Source organism: Brachyhypopomus gauderio, chromosome 1 (genome assembly GCF_052324685.1).
Source record: "Brachyhypopomus gauderio isolate BG-103 chromosome 1, BGAUD_0.2, whole genome shotgun sequence".
NCBI classification, from domain to species: domain Eukaryota; kingdom Metazoa; phylum Chordata; class Actinopteri; order Gymnotiformes; family Hypopomidae; genus Brachyhypopomus; species Brachyhypopomus gauderio.
The window spans coordinates 31999879-32019748 of NC_135211.1; the positions used below are offsets into that span (position 1 = coordinate 31999879).

At 41.1% G+C, this 19870-nt stretch overlaps 3 protein-coding genes across 17 annotated transcripts in view; 1 reads left to right on the forward strand and 2 right to left on the reverse strand.

The window, feature by feature from the left end:
• Positions 1–9193, reverse strand: part of slc6a1b (solute carrier family 6 member 1b) — a 103365-nt gene extending 94172 nt beyond the window's left edge. For 2 of the 3 annotated variants that reach the window (XM_077009878.1, XM_077009887.1), the window contains exon 1: positions 9116–9193. The gene's annotated coding sequence lies outside the window, so the exon portion shown is untranslated. Of the gene's footprint in view, positions 1–9071 lie in introns of all 3 variants that reach the window. The other variant, XM_077009896.1, reaches the window with a different exon arrangement.
• On the forward strand, positions 1141–7864 carry LOC143517382 (uncharacterized). Its single transcript, XM_077009839.1, has 2 exons — positions 1141–4898; positions 4988–7864. Exons 1-2 carry the CDS (start codon positions 2861–2863, stop codon positions 5056–5058), a joined length of 2109 nt encoding a protein of 702 aa, XP_076865954.1. The 5' UTR covers positions 1141–2860; the 3' UTR covers positions 5059–7864.
• Positions 9194–15763: 6570 nt separating the features above from the next.
• atp2b2 (ATPase plasma membrane Ca2+ transporting 2) overlaps positions 15764–19870 on the reverse strand; it is a 111433-nt gene continuing 107326 nt past the window's right edge. For 10 of the 13 annotated variants that reach the window (XM_077009936.1, XM_077009927.1, XM_077009953.1 and 7 more), the window contains one exon: positions 15764–18939. In XM_077009936.1, coding sequence (XP_076866051.1) covers positions 18631–18939 — 309 coding nt within the window. In that variant the 3' untranslated portion in view covers positions 15764–18630. The remainder of the gene's footprint in view (positions 18940–19870) is intronic. The other 3 variants (XM_077010015.1, XM_077009986.1, XM_077009995.1) reach the window with 2 other exon arrangements.

Sequence of the window (19870 nt, forward strand, 5' to 3'; positions counted from 1 at the left end):
AATGTTACATTCTTTTAAAACTGCAGTTTAGTTACAGACATGGCTCAATATTGAGAAAACCAGTGCCTTCTTCCATCTTAGCCATCTTCCATGCCAAAACCCAAATTTGATCAAACAACTTCATATCCATATATTATTGAGCATTGTATTATTATATTATTTTCATGATTTGTCTTTTTTATGTTCCTTGGGATGGGAGTAAAGGAAAAAATTCAATATGTTTATTTAAATCCATATATAAAAGTAATATTGATAAGGACTAATTGAGCATAATTTATAGAGCATAATAGACATAATAGAGCATAATAGACTGTTTCTAATGCATCAGAAGTTCCATATGGATTAATGCAATACAAGTAATTAATCTCTACAGCCGTTTCCATCGTTCGGAAATACACTGATCACTTTGGATAACAACCAGCTTCAAACAGCTAGTCAACAAATGTTTCTTCCATACAGCTTAATTAGTCTCATGGATTAGTTCACATTTGATTGCTTCTCTCAGCAGGAAGAACTGTGTGGATGGCAGGAAACTCCTGGCTCCTCTAGTGTTCCAAGAGCCATGGAAAAGAGTGACCTAGTCACTATGCACTGCTCAATTAAGGGTCAGTTGTCATTTTAACTTGAAAGAAGTAGAACACAGCATAGAGGCAGGCCACCAAAGATGCTGACAAACACTTTGTAGTCTTTTGAGTCTAACCATGTTGATGTCTGCCTTAATGGCACCTAATATGAGTCCACATTAATGTGAATGTAAGAGTATTTGTCAACAATTTGATGTGTCATTTAAACATGAAATACTAACAGCTCGAGTACATCTACAAGTACTACATGGTTACTCAGGCACAGAGAAAATGAAACATGAAAACAGAGTGTTTGTTTTCAACCTTGTGTTGCTATAGGCCTACTGTGCATATTCCACCCCCCCCCCCCCCCCACACACACACACAAAGGTAAAAGGCCCATCTTTTGTTGCTTGACCAGTGTGTATAGTACATATAGGGGATTGCCACAGAGAGATGCAAGTCAAGTCAGGATGGAGAGGTTGCTAGGATACAAGCATATCACTTTTTTTTTTCTTTGCCACTATTGCTGTTCTGCTAAAGAGAAGGAGAGACGTCATGTGTGTTGGCATTATAGGGCAGATCCATTTATCTTCTGTAAAAAAACAAATATTGATTTCTCATATATATAATCTAAAGGTAGCTCAATGACAGAGTTATAAGATAGCCACAGAATCTAAATAGCAATGTACATGTTTTCATGCACATATTGCAAGCACAGATGCACACGTGCGCACACACACACACACACACACACACACACACACACACACACACACAAACACTACCCACTACACATTTATCACCTTCTGGAGGCGCTGTGTGCATTCACCTTCCCTAGCCAGCTTCAGACATGCATTTCAAGTTCCCCTGTGGGAGGTACTATCCCACTCCTAACACCAGCACCCAAAACAATCTGTACACAGCAAAAGAGCAGAAACGTTTTGTGCTTAAATCCTGGTTGCTGGGTCTCACACCAGCACTCTGTCTGCCCAACTTTAGAGTCAGATTTGTTAGCTTGATTACTAGCTTGGCGTTCAGTGGAACTGACCTCACGGGCCACCATAATGCCTCACAGGAAGTCTTCAGTAGCCTTCATGTAAGTGCCGCACAGGTCCCAGTTTCACATTTAGCCACCAGACCAGACAAGGCCACTTTAACAGAAACTTACTACTTACATACAAAGTACGGTTTAAGTTTTATAGAACTGGGGTGGGTTTCCCAAAACATTCGTAACTCTAAGTACTTCGTAACCTCGTACTTATGAATATTCTTAAATTTACAAGTGTTTCCCGAAACTCTTCGTAACTTACGTTGTACTTATAGTCGTTCGTAAGTTAAGAATATCTGGACCCATTCGTAACTCACTAAGTTCTTCTTAACTCGAAGCTCACGTGCAGTTCTACCTCAAAAAGGATAGAGGTGCTAATTTCACTCGTGCTGGTTTTAAGCACGGCATTACAACATTTGCATTTATGTGTATAATTAGTCTAGTAGCCTATTTTCTTTTGAAGTAATTACATCGCATATACCACAGTGTGTCAACAAAAATCAAATGTACTACTTTGAATTCTGGTTTTAAGGTAGGCCTTGGATTACATTACTTTCAGCTTGATTCTGCTAGTCTGTAGTCTACTTGGTATCTATTGTTGTCATTAGTGAAATCAGCTGTCTTAGTTTCGGGTTAGGAAGTGTGAATAACTGAGGAGGCGGGACCACATATTGACTGCTGCTTAAATAAGTGGCATTTCTGATTGGAATTAGTTGTGCTGTGTTTTTCTTGGGATTGTCTTCTGGTTTTAAGGTAGGCCTTGGATTACATTACTTTCAGCTTGATTCTGCTAGTCTGTAGTCTACTTGGTATCTATTGTTGTCATTAGTGAAATCAGCTGTCTTAGTTTCGGGTTAGGAAGTGTGAATAACTGAGGAGGCGGGACCACATATTGACTGCTGCTTAAATAAGTGGCATTTCTGATTGGAATTAGTTGTGCTGTGTTTTTCTTGGGATTGTCTTCTGGTTTTAAGGTAGGCCTTGGATTACATTACTTTCAGCTTGATTCTGCTAGTCTGTAGTCTACTTGGTATCTATTGTTGTCATTAGTGAAATCAGCTGTCTTAGTTTCGGGTTAGGAAGTGTGAATAACTGAGGAGGCGGGACCACATATTGACTGCTGCTTAAATAAGTGGCAGGTTAGAGACATCCTCTACTCTTCAATCAACTGAAGCCCATCTTCATTTTTTGGTTAAGTATCACACCTTGACACACATTATATACTACCTTCATTCATTTATTCATCATGTGTTTTTCCATCCCTGTTCTTACTCCCTATAGTCGCCGTCAATACAAACATCACTACAGAAAACGCACTACCAGTAACCTCATCTACCCTCCACTCTCAACAAACACCCCGATCATTGCGACCGGGGGGCTCTGGAACTGCCAGTCTGCAGTCCAGAAAGCAGACTTCATCACAGCCATTGCAGCTCATCACTCCCTTGACTTCTTGGCCCTAACAGAGACATGGATCACCCCAGAGAACTCTGCTACTCCTGCTGCCCTGTCATCTGCATTTTCCTTCTCTCACTCTCCAAGACAGACTGGAAGGGGAGGTGGCACTGGATTGCTTCTGTCCAGTTGCTGGCGCTTTACTCCTTGCACTTTCCCACAAATTACCATCTCAACATTTGAGTATCATGCTGTCACTGTACGCTTCCCAACCACACTTCACATCATTGTTGTTTATCGTCCACCCTGCACCCTAGGTAACTTCACTGAGGAATTAGACACACTTCTGAGCGTCCTCCCTAATGATGAAACTCCTCTTCTTCTGCTTGGTGACTTCAACCTCCCAACAGATAAACTACAATCATCTGGCGTTCTTCCTTTGCTGTCATCATTCAACCTCAACCTCACCCAGTCTTCTCCAACACACAGAGCAGGCAATGTCCTAGACCTGGTCTTCACTAGACCACCTGCAGTGATGGACATTGCAGTAACTCCTCTCCACTGTTCAGATCATCACCTTGTATCTTTCTCCTTATCTCTTCCTCCCCACCGTCACACCCTTACTGCTACAGGCACTACCACCATCCGTCGTAACCTTCATTCCATCTCTCCATCAGTACTTGCCTCTACTATCACCACAGCCCTCCCGTCCCATGACTCTTTCTCTTGTCTCTCCACAGACACCGCCACTGACACTTTATTGTCCTCCCTCTCTTCATCTATTGACCTCTTATGTCCCCTCTCTTCCAAACCCACAAGATCCTCCCCACCTGCTCCTTGGCTCTCGGACACCCTACGTAACAACCGACGAGAACTGAGGATGGTTGAGAGGCGATGGAGGAAATCGAAGCTTACTGCTGATCTTCGCTTGTATCAGTCTCTCCTGTCCCTATTCTCCATGGAACTAACTGCTGCCAAGACATCATTCTACAGAGAGAAGCTGGAGGCATCTACATCAGATCCACGCAAGATGTTCAAAATCTTCTCTTCTCTCCTCAAACCCTCCCCCCCTCCAACTCCCACTTCTCTTACTGCAGATGATTTTGTCACCTTCTTTGAAGAGAAGGTCAATACGATTCGCAGCACCTTTTCCCTAGTCCCTGTTCCCACTGTGTCCCCTCCTACTCCTCCCTTTTCTCTAACCTCCTTCTCTCCTCTCTCAGCTGAGACGGTGCTTCAGCTGCTGACATCCAGCAGTCCCACCACATGCCCTCTGGACCCCATCCCATCCACACTCCTCCAGACAATCTCCCACGAACTCCTCCCTTTCATCTCGACCATCATCAACAACTCCTTATCTTCAGGAATTGTGCCATCATCATTCAAGGCGGCTAGGGTGGTGCCAATCCTAAAGAAACCCAACCTTGATGCCACCAACATCAGCAACTACAGACCGGTATCTCTCCTCTCATTCCTTTCTAAGATCCTTGAACGGGCTGTACACAACCAGCTATCCTCTTTTCTCTCACAGAACCAGCTTCAGGACCCCAACCAATCTGGCTTCAAGCCGGCACATTCTACGGAAACTGCACTCATTGCAGTAACTGAGAAACTCCATGCGGCTAGAGCAAATGGACTATCATCAGTTCTGATTCTGCTTGACCTTTCGGCTGCCTTTGACACAGTCAATCATGAGATCCTTCTGTCCATCCTCTCAGGCCTTGGTATCACTGGCAATGCATGGACATGGTTTGCATCCTACCTGGAGGGTCGTTCCTACCAAGTAACATGGGGAGGATCAACATCCACGCCATGCAAACTCTCCACCGGTGTTCCACAAGGCTCAGTACTGGGTCCACTTCTTTTTTCCCTTTATACCCGCTCTCTGGGTGAGTCAATATCTGCACGTGGCTTCTCTTATCACTGTTATGCGGATGACACCCAGCTCTTCTTTTCCTTCCCACCCTCTGACACACAGGTTTCAGCTCGAATCTCTGCATGTCTGAAAGACATTGCCTCTTGGATGGCAGCTCACCACCTAAAGCTTAACCCAAGCAAGACGGAGATGCTGTACATCCCTGCAAGAGCCAGTCCTCATCGTGATCTTTCTATCTCATTCGAGAACACCGTGATCACTCCATCCATGGAAGCGCGTAGCCTTGGTGTAGTTGTCGACAATCAGCTCTCCTTCACGGCCCACGTTGCTAACACAACACGATCATGCAGATTCGCCCTTCACAACATTCGGAGGATTCGGCCATTTCTCTCTAGGGAGGCCACTCAGGTCCTTGTCCAGTCCCTTGTTATCTCAAGACTGGACTACTGCAACTCCCTACTGGCTGGTCTTCCTATGCATGCCATCAAACCCCTGCAACTGATCCAGAACGCTGCAGCTCGGTTGGTCTTCAACCTTCCCAAGTTCAGCCATGTCACTCCCTTGCTGTCCTCCCTCCACTGGCTTCTGGTAGCTGCCCGCATCAAATATAAAACCCTGGTGCTGGCCTACAAAGCAAAGGATGGTCCAGCTCCTCCTTACTTGATGGCCATGGTAAAACCCAGATGCATACCTAGAGCCCTCCGCGCCTCAAGTATGTCTCGTCTTGACCCTCCATTATCCAGGACACATGGGAGACAAGCATCCAGACTTCTCTGTCCTGGCTCCAAGGTGGTGGAATGAACTTCCCTTGTGTGTCCGAACATCGGAGTCACTTGCTGTCTTCAGACGCCGACTGAAGACCCACCTCTTTCAAGTGCACTTTGCATAATTATGCTTTGTCTATTGTACTTTATCGTCTCTTTCCTCAGGTATTGTGCATAATTGGGTTATAGGAATTGTTTACTGTCTTTTTCCTCAGGGGATGTGTATATTCAGGTATAATTGTTAGGTATCATTTGACTTTCGTCTAGTGGTTTTTCCAGCTTAGAGTACCTTGTGTTCAGGACTATCTATTCTACCTTGGAGATTCCAAGCAACTACATAGCACTTTTGTAAGTCGCTCTGGATAAGAGCGTCTGCTAAATGCCATAAATGTAAATGTAAATTATTTAGCATTAGTTAATATTTTCCCAATATTTAATTAAATATCTCAGTTCATCATCGTGCAGTTAATAGCGTTTCAGACTTTCACAATTCTTTGCAAAGAAATGGATACAAGTTTGCCTATTAAGCTTGTTTTAACTTAACCAATAAAATGGATCGATTAATCGGTAGCACATATAAGTAACTTGGATTAAGGCTAGCAATTGTGCTTGTGTTATGAACATGGTAGCTCTTCAGAGTATTGGCTTTGAATAGAAGATATAATTTAAGAAGACGACGTAATCCACGAAGCCATGTGGCAGCCCTACGATTTTATGCCACAGGTGGGTTTCTGCAGACTGCTGGTAATGCCCACAGACTAAGCAAAGCTGACGTATCTAAATGTGTGCATGCTGTTAGCATTGCGTCGTCATGCAGCAAAAAAATAAAAACATAAAATAAAACACGTCACTCTGATCCCTATACACACTCCCAGCCTACATCTACATCTGCTGTAAAGGCTTACTCTGCTTTGAATATACAAGTAATATACAACCACCAAGGCCTCTTTATGGACATTGTGGCCAAGTGGCCTGGGAGTACTCATGACTCCTTCATCTGGGCCAATTCTGGAGTGTGTCAGATGGCTAGGGACAGCTAGGGACAGTAGGGGTGCATTTGATGGTGGACATGTACTAGGTGACAGTGGGTGTCCACTTTGAAGCTATATACTCCTGTATCAAATCCCCTGGTATCCCTTCAGTAGCTGTGGGCCCAGTATCCCCAGTGCCTTCTCCTCAACAGTAAGGGCACTTGTGGACATTTGACCTCAACCAGTCTTAACCCTCTCCTTTCTGATTTCTCCCCCCTTATTTTTGACTTGACTACAGAAGTCATGCCACATGCCATGCCTGACCTCTTAATTCTATTACATGCGCTGATATTCTTGGCAATATCGTCCCATTTTTGTTTTGTTTTTTTCTGAATTTGAGGAACTTCCTCGAGCTATTGAAAACAGTAGGCTATACTTTTGTTTTTGGCTCAGTTCACTCTACATAAAGTTTAATTTTCTCTGCTTGTTTGCCATGGTTTTGAATAACGTGTGAAAGGTTAATTGTGTGCCCTATTTATAGCCTTGATAAAAGCCTACGTTCGGTCAGAATTGCAAAGGTAATCATTTATGATCTACTCATTTTTTTCTTATACTTGAAATTTCAACACTTAATAGTTGTTAGTTTTTATGATTGTCATTTTGCCAATGATACTTTTGCGTTGTAATAATGAAAAAATGTATGTAAATCGGTGGTTTGGTTTTCGACTAGTGGAGTTTTTCCAGTGCAGATGCAGAGGCGGAGTCAACTAAGAACTACTTAGAACTCGTTCATAAATTTGGAGACTACGAAGGCTTTTGGGAAACACTCGTAAATTTGGCGTTCTTAAAGTTACGTCGTTCTTAAAGTTGTTTAAAAGTAAGAAAGTAACTTTCTAAGATCGTTCGTTATCAGGAAACCCACCCCTGAAGGATACCATCACTGTCATAAGAAATGATGGTTCACTATACTGTAAATCAAAAGCTCTACTGCGTAGGAGAACCAATGAGGAATGAGGAGAAAACACACATGTATGTGTGGATGGTGACATATGAAATGTCCCTTGTTAAGTGTTCATTATAGGCCTTTTAAAGACAGCCACAATGATGAAAACAAGGATAAGCAATACAACCACTATGTTTCTACTGTGATCCCTGGTCCAAGGAGGAGGAGGAAGAGGAGGAGGATAGCTACCCCTTGTGTCCGTTTATTCTTCTGAATGTGGTGTAATGAAGACAAACGGAGACAGTGGTTTGGGTATGGGCGCGGGGCACAGAGAGGGGGTATGGGCTGGGACACAGAGAGAGGGGATATGGGGTGGGGCACAGAGAGGGGGCATGGGGTGGGGCACAGAGAGGGGGCATGGGGTGGGACACAGAGGGGGTATGGGGCGGGGCACAGAGAGGGGGTATGGGGTGGGACACAGAGAGAGGGGATATGGGACAGGGCACAGAGAGAGGAGGCGGGGGGCAGAGAGAGATTAAAATAAAGATTAAAGGTGAGAGGCTAATAGTAAATAACTTGGTGTTCTTCGAACACTGGGTTTTCACAGTAATGTTTGGAATTATAAAGTGTAAGATATTCTGTGGTATTGATCTGGGATGACTTAGTCAGTTAACATTAACTTTAGTTTAGATTTTTATGTCATATGTTTCATTTCTTGACTAGAAGTCACATGAAACATATGACAGTACTACTCCAAAATATATCAATACATTTTAATGACCAAAAACGTGTGTGTGTGTGTGTGTGTGTGTGTGTGTGTGTGTGTGTGTGTGTGTAAGGTAGTACCTTAACTACCTTTGGCCTAATTACAACTATCCATAATTATTGGCAGGAACCTTTGAATGACTACACTTTAAGTACATTATAATTATTTTGTTATGATGTAACAAATTCATTACAGTGTAAATCAGCATCTAAACATTGTAGTGCAGCAAAAAGCATAATATCAAACCTTATTGAAGTGGTAAATATATACACAAATGCTATATATAAAATTTGCTCCACAATTAATTGTCTCAAATCCAAAAGATGCTCAAATGTGATCCACAAATATGTCATGCATAAATGTCGTGTAAGTGGTTCTCTCTCTCTCTCCCTAGGACTGCACTAGTAAGATATTCAACTGATGGATAAAACCCTATAGTTTGTGACTCCTGAATGCTAAACAACAATTTGTGAACACAGATTTTCAATTAAGAGTTAGAAGACAACTCCAACACAAAGCAAGCTTTTCAGTCATAATCCCATAAAGGATTAAGCATTAACCTGATCACAGCAGCAAGCAAATACAGCAAAGGGAGGAAAAAAGCAGCCTACATTAATACATCTCGAACAAAGAAAAGCACCTCAATATGTGTAATATATCAACACAAATAGCCTACATGATGTCATCTGCCTGAAAAGCATGAATTTAAGAACCACTTCAGAATACCCTCTCTGCTACGTACCATAAATCACAAGCACTAGCAGTGCTCCTGTGTGATGAACATACCTCGGCTTCATTCTCCCACGCTGTCTCAGAGGTCCCATGCATAGAAGTGATGGCGTGAAGTACTGCGGGAATCACCTGCTTTCACCTGTCGGCCTGTTCATCTGTGCTGGGTCCTAGTGCCCTACCATTTCCATACCCCTTCTACCAGTGCATAGTTCCTTGGGTTTGTTTAAAGGTTGGTCTGCACCTTTCTAGCACAAAGATTTTCCTCTTGTAAATATAATTTCAGGAAAACATGACTATAATGGGTTGAGGCACTGGAATTTATTTTTATGTAATTACATACATACACAATATGTAGAATGTATTTAGAATTATTTAAATGTGTTATAGCAATATTGTAATAGAATTCTAGCATCTGAATTTATATAAATGAACATTTAAAAATATATATATATTTACTGTTGAAGAATTTTTATACCCTATTGGAACCCATCCTTCATTGGGTGGCTAGGTAACAAGTCCAGAATGTTATTGTGTTATTAGTCCAAGTGGCCACATCAGTGCAGACGTGGGAGGCTCTGTCACTCCAGAGGGTTGTGGGGTCAGTGGGCTGTTTCTGACAGGGTCTGTCAGAAAAAAGAACAGACTCATGGGACTGACAGTTTAGCAGTACATAATCATGGATTCTATTTTGGATGACTTTTTCTTTTTGATTATTTGGATTATTGTACAGAGTATTGGCTTAATGTGTTGATTTTAAATGTGCTTCATAAATGTAAGATTTTGCATATATGGTGGTGTGAGAAGTTTTGGTAGCCAAAGGTTCTCTGTATGTACTATAGCTCTGATGGCTTTGCGTACAAACATGACACTTATGTTTGCAGGAAAACACAATGTGTTCTTTAAATATTTTCAAGGTATTTTGTTAGCATGATTGCATTTTTAGATATAAATTCATCTGAACCAGTGTTAAGGATAAACAACGTCCTCATAGACAACAGAGTCCTTCGATAATTTGCTCTGGCACTGGTGTTCTTAAAGTTCTGTATGATGCATTCTGTGATACTTCATAGTGATACTTTAAGCTTGTATTTTAAGCACATTATGATGGTTGCAGTTAATAAAGACACAGCTACAGGATTCTCTGAGGTACAGCAGCTGCTGAATTGACCCCAAACTAAAGTCGATCACCCATTAATAGTTATTAACCTTTTGCGTGTTCATCCTTCCATGACTTATATGATCACCTACCGATATGTGTGCCTCATGTCATCTGGCTAGATTTCCTGGAAGCGATGAGATTTTCTGTTTATAGCACATGGCTCTGCTTCTTAGAAGAGATGCATAACAGTGTTGGATTTGTGAAAATCACATTTTTGGTTAACGGGTGATGATTGGGCAAAGCATGAATATAAATCTATAACCTTGGTTTAGATCTGTCAAAACCTATGTAAATGTTTTTAGCCATTGCTCTTTCAGAATTTAAACCACTACCTGCAATTATCATTCAGTGATAATGCCCATGTCATAAAAAGTAGAAAACTGTGTTAAAGAAAAGGATTGATTGAATTTTTTTGAAAATAAAAACAGCTTATTACTCATTTTAACTAAATGAATCATCCCTTACCCTAGTGCCCTGAAGGTCTTATACTCTGTTCTCTTTGTTTGACAGTTTTTACCAGATGCAGTCATGCACCTATGTAGAAAGTATTAATAAATATGCGAGCGGATGCATAGATAGAAGGGGAAAAAAAGACACGTAAGAGCCAGGAAATGGAGTGTGGCCATTCCACCGAGCAGTCTGAGGCACGAGTGCGAGGAGCAGCTTGGGCCCGACAGGCGGCCAGGACGTCAGCTGTTGTCCTGCATCCTGCACAAGGTCGAGGTTCCTCCTGCCGAATCGTCACTGACCCTGCTGAGGGCTGCTCATCATCACCGCGCTCCGATGGAAGCGAGACATGCTAACGTGAGAGGTTTAGCAACGACGGCCTGGTGGCGTTCGTTTGCAGTACAGCCCACGTTAAGCCCACGTTCTTGTTTTGCTTTAGAAGCAGTTTGGAAATAAAGATCCAAGTGTTGTTCTTAAATGAAAGTGTTAGTGAGGTGGTCAGGTGCACTGCACAGTGCACAGGTGCACTGCACAGCATTTAAAAATAGGTCTTGTAATACTTCTCAGAGCCTGATACATCTTCAGAGGCTGATAATTAAACAACTTGGTTATTTTTACTCAAGAGTAAATGCTCATTCATGTGGGGAGAACGTCTCACTTATTAGTATGCACTTTGCTAAGCAGAATGCTTTGAGTTGGAAGCGGTTCAGACTGTCTTAACCTGACCAACACCCTTTTTCATGTGAGCTATTATGCTGCACAGCTGACCGAACAGATCACTGCGGTTAAATCACAGCTTACCATTTACATCTGCTCATGGCCACATTCAGAATTATCATTACAACTACTGATTTTGTCATGATTACCGTTTCCCTAGCAGGGAGCTCGGTGCCGACTTGAGGAAGTGGTTTGCAACTTCTGGCCAGGCTGGTGTGCTTTTGAGTTCTGAGCAAAATCGAGTTCATGGCATGGGTTTCAAAGGTTATGCTAAAACTACAACCAGGAGCAGTTACAATGAAAACAGTGAAGACGGTACAATGGAAGCTTTTCCTCAACTGGGACTAAATCTTTTTTTCACCCTCTCTTTTCTTGTGGTTGTGGTGTTGGTGGTTTGGAGGAGGGGGGACGGGGGGGGGGGGGTTGTTGGGCTACACTCCTCGTTTCCCATGTCATTCCCACAAACGGACTTCCCTAACAGGAACCATAGGTACGCTGATCTCATTAGAACAATTACCAAAGGCCTGCATTTTCCAGTCCGGCCTTTAAAGACCCCGAGGCAATGTAATTTCAAAATCAATCCGCTTCCAAAAAAGCACTAGTGTTGGCACTTTCTAAAGGACTGTCAATTACCTCTACCTCCACTGGCACAGGGAGGCTGCGTGATTCAAGCAGGCCTCAATAAAGGGCCATTCTTCCAGGAAATGAGCCTGCACATGGTCTTGAATTCATCCTGCATTAATCTCGGCCCGCCTGTGGGAGCACACTAAATATTCATGGGCCGTGCCAGACGCCAACACTGCATGCAAATGCAACATCCCTGACGTGAACAGGCTTCATCTGTTTGTCACCGTTCCTCAACTTTAAACCACCAAAAAAATATGGCGGGAACCCTGATGAGGTTCGAGCACTCCACTTCACCCAGACGTTATTTCTGTTAAGCTAAACATAGTTAGCATCCCAAGATCTCTAGTCATTAAAAGCTGTTTAACTAAGCGACAGGCAGCACAGCGTGACAAGAAGGCTGATGCCCCTTCCGTTACCCTAAATCCCTACGATAGAGACAACAGCAGTTAACACTTTGGACTTTTTTTGTATTTGGCTAATTTTCATTGAATAAAAATCATGGAGGGAAAAAAGCAGCAGCTGTGTTTTTGAGATTGAACTTTCCCACAACACACAAACGTTTCCCCCACTGCACACATTGAGTTACTCACAGCATCAATGTACTTATACATTTGATGCAATTCCAGGATCCCTCACACAGTGACCCCAGGACTCTCACGGCATTAACAACAGTGTTTATGAGTGGAGACATTTTTACCTCATGTGATTAATTACATCCCATGGCAACTGTCACTGCATATGCTGTGTCACACTCACACAGGGCAATGTGTGAACATGAGTACAATTTGTCCCTAATGGACAGAGAGGTTCAATCTGTGTGTTGTTGCTCAAACTGAATCAAAAGTGTTCTGGCTTCTCCATCTCATTCTGATGCAGATCAGATCTTTACTTGCAAGTAGGAGCCTGGCCAGTCTAACTGTTGGCTAAATATTTGGACTCCCACTCAGTCAGTTCTATTTTCTGTCTGTCTCTCTCTCTCATTTTAAAATGAACTTGCTATATAGTAACATTTCATTGCAAATGCTTATAAAAACAAAACAGGTTATTATACATTCTGCTGTATTTTAAGGATTATATAGTTGGTGTGATTTAGAGCACTCTTATTGTTCACATTATATATATATATATATATATATATATATATATATATATATATATGTGTGAATATATATATATATATATATTTTTTTTCCACCGAAAAATTCAGGTCCATCTCATTTTCCATACACCATGTTTTGCCATCTGTCAACAGCATGAATTGAAGTGTCTCAACTGCAGAGGATTCTGATTGCAGAAAATCAAACCAATGTATTTTAACTATGACTGACAGATATCTTATTAAACTGCACAATGATGATTAAGAATCCCTGAATATGACCCTGTCACTTGCTGAGTACCTTGCCAATGTAATGTCAAACCAGGCCAGTAGACTAGGAAACAGCTATGTGCCTCATTCCTGAGAGATCTGCATTGTGCTGAATATTTTCAATAACCTTATTTTCAATTCACTTATTACCCAATGGACATATGCCGCTGGTAAAAAATATAATACACAAATCCAAAAACAAACAACAGCAACAAAACTAAAAGACGAGTAGATGAAAACACTTGTGCACGTTAATTGTTTTCTTTTTCTTAGCACACTTAGAACAATAGCTTGGCTGCTGAAAGGATCAGAACACAACCCACTGCATGCTGGAAATGTTTGGTCAGGATGCAGCATGTAAGCCTACAGGTTACGCTGTTGGTAGGCCACGGAAAGATGAATGTTTATGTTTCCCCATTTACATTTCTGACTCCACAGCACCCTCAGGTGTTGCATTTGGAGAACAGCTTCTTGGGAAGCCATTCTCTTTATCTCCTCGTAAAAGGTTTAGTGCAGAGGTATTCAAATCACAGTCCTCGAGTTCCGGCTACTACAGGTTTTCCACCTTCTCTTTACTTAGGAGTGTTGACAAAGTGAACCAACCAGTTACATTAATCATTTCATCAACTACAAGATAGTACAAAATATCTTGTGTCTGCATGGCCTGGATTTGAGGTCCATATTTGAATATTTCTGGTTTAGTGTTTTTCCTGCTTTGGATATTATATGTAAGAGTACCATACTGATAACAAAAAATAAGAAAAAGCCCTCTCTTATTTTTAATGACAGAGCGACTCATTTGTCCACCGGGAGTTAAATATTTTTACAAAGCATAGATATAAATCTCTTTTATAAATCACTTTTAATGGAGGATCAGTGTAACACTGATTCTTCTCCATAGCTGCGTCAAATCTAGTTACATTACTTAAAGTTTATTTTCAGGTAGGAGAGATGATCAGAGAAAGTAAATGAACTGTTAAATGAACAAGGGCCCTCGACAGCTAGCCATCCAGAGCCATCCAGAGCCACCCATATCCACCCATGTCCAACTGTGTCCACCCAGAGCCTCCCAGCCTTCTCCTGGAGGTCTGTCTTTCTATACATCTTGAATTCAGCTTGGTGTTGTAATTTACGACCCTGATCACACCTGGTCCAGCTGCTGTCTGCCATGTTGGTTAATGCCGTCAGATAATTTATTGTTTTGTTGGATTAGTGAGGTTAGGTTACAACTAAAATTCTGTAAGGAGATGGTATAGCTCTCTAAGAACATACACAATGACCACAGTAATTATACATGAAAAACAGTCTTTTCGTTTTAGATTAATTTCACTTTCATGTCTGTTTAAGTGTTAGTCTTTGACAGTATGTCAAACGTCTATAACAGTGACACTCATATCAAGTTACAGGGATTTCACAACATACAGAAAATGTTATATGAATATGAAGTATAAATGGAATATAAATGTCTGACGCATGTAAACGCCATATTAATTAAACCAGCTGGGTCATTTAAACTTCATAGTTTCAGCTGTAGACATCTCAGGATATGGTGTTTGTTTTTACTTGCATTTAACTGCCTGCACAAAAACCACAGCAAAACAAAAACACAATTCACCTGAATGGTAAGGTTATTGCTTTATACAACAGAAATGCCCACTAAATCTATTGCGGAGCTGACTTAAACTGCTGCTTCTAACAGATGTAGTTCATACAAACTCATGTGTTGCATGCACACGTACAATAACTGACAAGCAGGAAGGACCGCCTCTTTGTAGAGGAGCATCCTGATTGGCCAGTACATCCAGACCTTGTTGAAATGTTTGGCTCCTGATTACTGTGCACAGGGACAAATTGTTTTTTATCTATTCCCCAGAGTATTTTAGTGCTAGCTATTATGATGGGAAAACAATTTAGTGCTTTTGAAATACATTTTCTTTAAGCTACTTTACCAATGTTGTAAAATGTATTGATCGCCAACAATAACAATTGATTATTTAAAATGTATAGCCCGAGTTCACAAAAACAAATGAAAAAAACCCTAATAAAATATAAAATACTGTCCATGAACCAGGAGATGCTTTACAGAGGTGCTGTGTGCATACAGAGTAGCACAATATATAAATATGCATGCATATTTGTGCATTTTCCCCCAAAAGTTACACAATGTGTTTTCGTATTTCTCAAACACTGATAATATCAAAGGTTGAGCTGTAAATGCAGTCAAAACCAGCAGTTTTGTTTTATTACAGTCATGGTAACCAAACTCAGGTTGATATCCTTAATTCCTATAGTGGTTCATGAGGATCCACTACATCCCAGTGCAAATCAGTGCAACGCATACAAATGGAGGAAAACACCACACAAGACTCCACACTGTTGATTAGACATCATTGTTCTTCATGCTGCTCTGTGAATTTATTAATTGCTGTTTTTTCCTTGTCTTTTTTTCTTTTTTTTTTTTGTTTTGTTGCCCCCACCTGCGCTCCTGTCTGAAGTCGCGTTACGGACAACCAACGCGGCAGGAGTCACAGTTCAAAACTTTAGTCAGGCTAGAAAATAATTTACATCACATCATGTACTGACTTTTGGAGACCACAAACATTCCGGAAACACTCTAGAGTAGGTGTATGACATTCAGAAAGCATGACTTTTTGCATAGTATTAAATGAACAAAGACATTGAATTCTTTATTTACAATTATTGTATAGATTAAAAAAATTCATAAAACAAGATGGATGAAAACTTATCATTTGCCCATAAATTGTTAAAAGTGCCAAAGAACCATAGGCATATATCTTCTTTGTTCCACAAAATGCATGCTGCTAAGTACAGTACATTGAAGCTTATGTATTGCAAGAAATAGTATTATTGGTAATTATTAGACTGCTTGAATGTCTGCATTTAGGTCGATCGATACACGTTTTAAATCTCATCCACATTCTGGTCCAGCAACACCGGGCATTGTGCAGGTCACATGACCTGTTGATATTTGGGGAAAGGTTCTAATCAGACGAAGCCAGTTGCACCGCAAATGCAGTGTAGAGGTGTGTCGGTGCAAGACAGATAGCTGCGTCTTCACTACAGTCCTCCCTGTGTGTTACTCACCACTCACTCAGCACTTAAATGTCACAGATGAAGCATTTTGCTGTAAAACTGTTCTGCAGGAAAACCGTGGACAGACGTGCTTTTAAAATGAGTTATAAAAGGAAAGGGCACATGTTAGCGGGAATAACAGGGTCTACCGGAGGGAGATGATGATTTTCCGACGGAGAACGTTGTGCATGCCTGAGATCAACAGTTAAAGCTTGTGCACCATCCCAAGATGAGCAGAGAATCCGACAAAACACTAAAACCAGGACCAGGGACTGACAGAAGAAAGTGAGATCAACTTGCATATTAAGCATATCATGCTTCCCCAATGGTTCCAATTTTTAGGAAATATTACAATAAAATGATAAATTTTCAAGGATCTTGGTTACATTGGTTCCATTTTAAGTGTGCCTTCTGAAATGACCATATGTTTGCCCTCTCTATAGCACAATAAATAGTTAACAACTAGTGAATACTGTTGAGATGCTAGAGTATATTTACTGACTGCAGGAAGACAAGCTTGATTTTAACACACACAAGCACATCTAAAGTTACACCACAGAAATTCATTCATATCCGGATAGTGCAGAAAATGATCATATATGTATTTTTTTCTTTTTAGAAAAAGATTCAAAAGCAACATTCCATTTGTTTGTTTTTTGTTACGTTTTGAGTTGTTCAAAGTGTCGACAGCTCGGGAGCTGGTTTCTTTCTTTCAAAGAAAATAAATCTAGAAATCAAAACTGTCAGAAAAGAAGAACCAACACAATATATCACAAGATTTTCAACACAACTTTGATTTCCATACAGCAGAGCCAAATATAACTTAATTTACATGTTTTCAAACATAAAATGCATTGCAGCCTTTGATGGTCACACAGAATTGTAAAATATATATTTTTTCTTTCCTGTTTAAATAAGCAGTGTTCCTAAAGAAGATATTTAAATCCAACCTGAAATGTATGCTCATATTCGAGACTGACCAAAAGTTCATGTCAAGCATTGAATTAAAAAAATGAAAGGAGCTAGTACAGATAAACCCTTCATCTTAGATCTGAGTTTGGGGCAAAGGGGGGAGGAGGAGGAGGAGGCTGACCAGACTTCATCCCAACAATCATATAATACTAAGATGCCACATTAATAATATAATCCCACATTAATTATATTTTGGTTTCTTTTGTAATCCTCTAAAAATATCTACATTATTTGACAAAATAGCAGGCAAGTCCAGCACAGTTTGTAATAAAACACCTATAGTCCAATATTACAGGAGCACTCAGATTGAGTTTTTCCAACTACGTCTGCTGCATGGTTTTGAACCTTACAAAGAAACCAGGACGTATCTATGGGTTTTGTAAACAAATTACATTCTCTTTAGGACATAAATAAGTTAAAGTAGTTAGAGTTGAAGCAGAAAACAAGGCAACATGCCAACAAAGATAAACTCTGTATATATTTATATATTTATGTATATTATATATAGTATTTTTAATAAATGCTATTTTCCATAAGTTCCTCTTTTCCAACAGGTGCAAATCTACTGTGCACGTTGAGCCCTGCCACCTTCATTCATTTTATTCATTAACCAGGTACGTTTGTACAGGTACGTGCCACACGTTACTCAAAGATGAATCAGATAAGCAGTCTTAAAATCAGTCCACGCCACTTCCCATCAAATCAAATCATAAAATCCAAATAAAATTATTTGAAAATAAAAACTCGGGTAATGTACATTCATGCAGGAGCAATTATAACAGCTGAATTCGATTTAAATAATTCTCATTATAGTCCGTCGTGTTCGGGGGGGCGGGGGCAGGGGTGGGGTTTGGGGGCATGGCCTGGGGTAGGGGTGGGATTTGGGGGTGTTGGGGGCAGGTGTGGGGTTTGGGGGTGTGGGGGGTGGGGACGTGGTGGGGCAGTAGGTGTTGGGGGTAAAATGAAGTGGTGTGTTTACACTGGATACTGTTTTTCAAGTCAATCCAGAAACATCCTAAATCAGTCTGTTTCTCCTGAACTTATCAGCAGAGAAAAAAAAGAGAAAAAGAAGAAACACCACCGTGGTCCTGACCACGTTTTCAGTCAGCAGCAGACATTCCATTTTCATGTGTGCTGGCCCCATCGGGTTTTTTAAACGTATCGTCCTGTGTAGTGAGAGATCTGGGGCTAGAGGGATGTCTCCAAGCTATGAAGGGGGCTCCCGGGGCTGGAGGAGGCAGCTGATTTACTTGTGTCAGTAGTCAGGTTTATACCGCTGTCAATGGCGTTGTTGTTCTTGTTGGGAGATGAGGGTTGACTGTAATTCTTGCGGGCTCTCTCCTCATCGATGTCTGTGTCATCTATGAGGGGGATGTGGGGCGTGGAGTCCTCTATTCTAAACTCGGGATGAGTCATGAAATTGTGGATAGAGGTTCTGGAATCCGGTTTCTCCAGGCCTTCGTAGAGAGAGCTACGGAAAGCATTCACGACGCGGATCTGCGGAAGGATGAGATCAAGATCAAAGGAGATGCTACTGCGCCCTCGTGGAGAGCTCGAGGCGGCGAAGGCAAGTGGAAAAGTAAGAGGTCCTGGAACCACCGCGCTAAGCCGTGTAGCACCAGAACCTGGTGGGCATTCATAACTCACTACTCTACCGTGCACTGAGACACTGTGGGGACCACAAGTAAAAACTAAGGAATCCAAAGGCTAATTCACTTATGACAGGAGGTAAAAAGAAACTGCAAGAAAAAAAGCAAAACGCCACAGAAGAGACACAGGCATCGTTCTTTTCTTTGAATAGCACAGTATACAGTACACAGTAAAATCCAGTATGTTGTTACCTAGAGACAATTCATGTTAATTTCCCAAGGAATTATAAAAAAACATGCAAGTTGAAACGTTTTTTTTGTATATGTGTGTTAAAAAAACAGGAAAGAGGAAAAGATTTCAGATCCAGGATGAGTTTTGAGGAGACAAATGAAAAGGAAAAGAAGACGCGCCCACTGAGTCAGTTCAAGCAGTGAATATACCGGAGAAGCTGAGACAGGAACATGAATGAACAGGTTCTATGCTTTACGAAGCATAGCGTCACAACATCATGATGGCAGACCAAAGCTTAAAAAAAAAAACAAACATGTCAGTCAGACGAACACAACAGAAACATGCAGCTTGAGACAACACCACGTGGAGACGTTTCAACTGAACACAGGCACACACAGACCGCAGAATAAGAAGAGACAGACGTCTGTTCTTTTAACAACTCCATGCGTCTCTGTGTGAACACTCAAGTATAGGCCATAACATTCTCATTCCCATTTGCTTTTATGAAAGTTACAAGCATGGCCAACAGACCAAAACTAGTGTGCTAACTGCACAGTGCTAATTTTAGAATCAACGACTCTAAAGTACTGAATTAAGACATCCTTTA

What these genes read in the sequence shown, in the direction of transcription:
- LOC143517382 (XM_077009839.1), top strand. Translation starts at nt 2,861, where the DNA reads ATGTGTTTTTCCATCCCTGTTCTTACTCCCTATAGTCGCCGTCAATAC. An exon ending in CCTTTATACCCGCTCTCTGG is followed by an intron (nt 4,899 to 4,987) that starts GTGAGTCAATAT and finishes TCTGACACACAG; the next exon opens with GTTTCAGCTCGAATCTCTGC.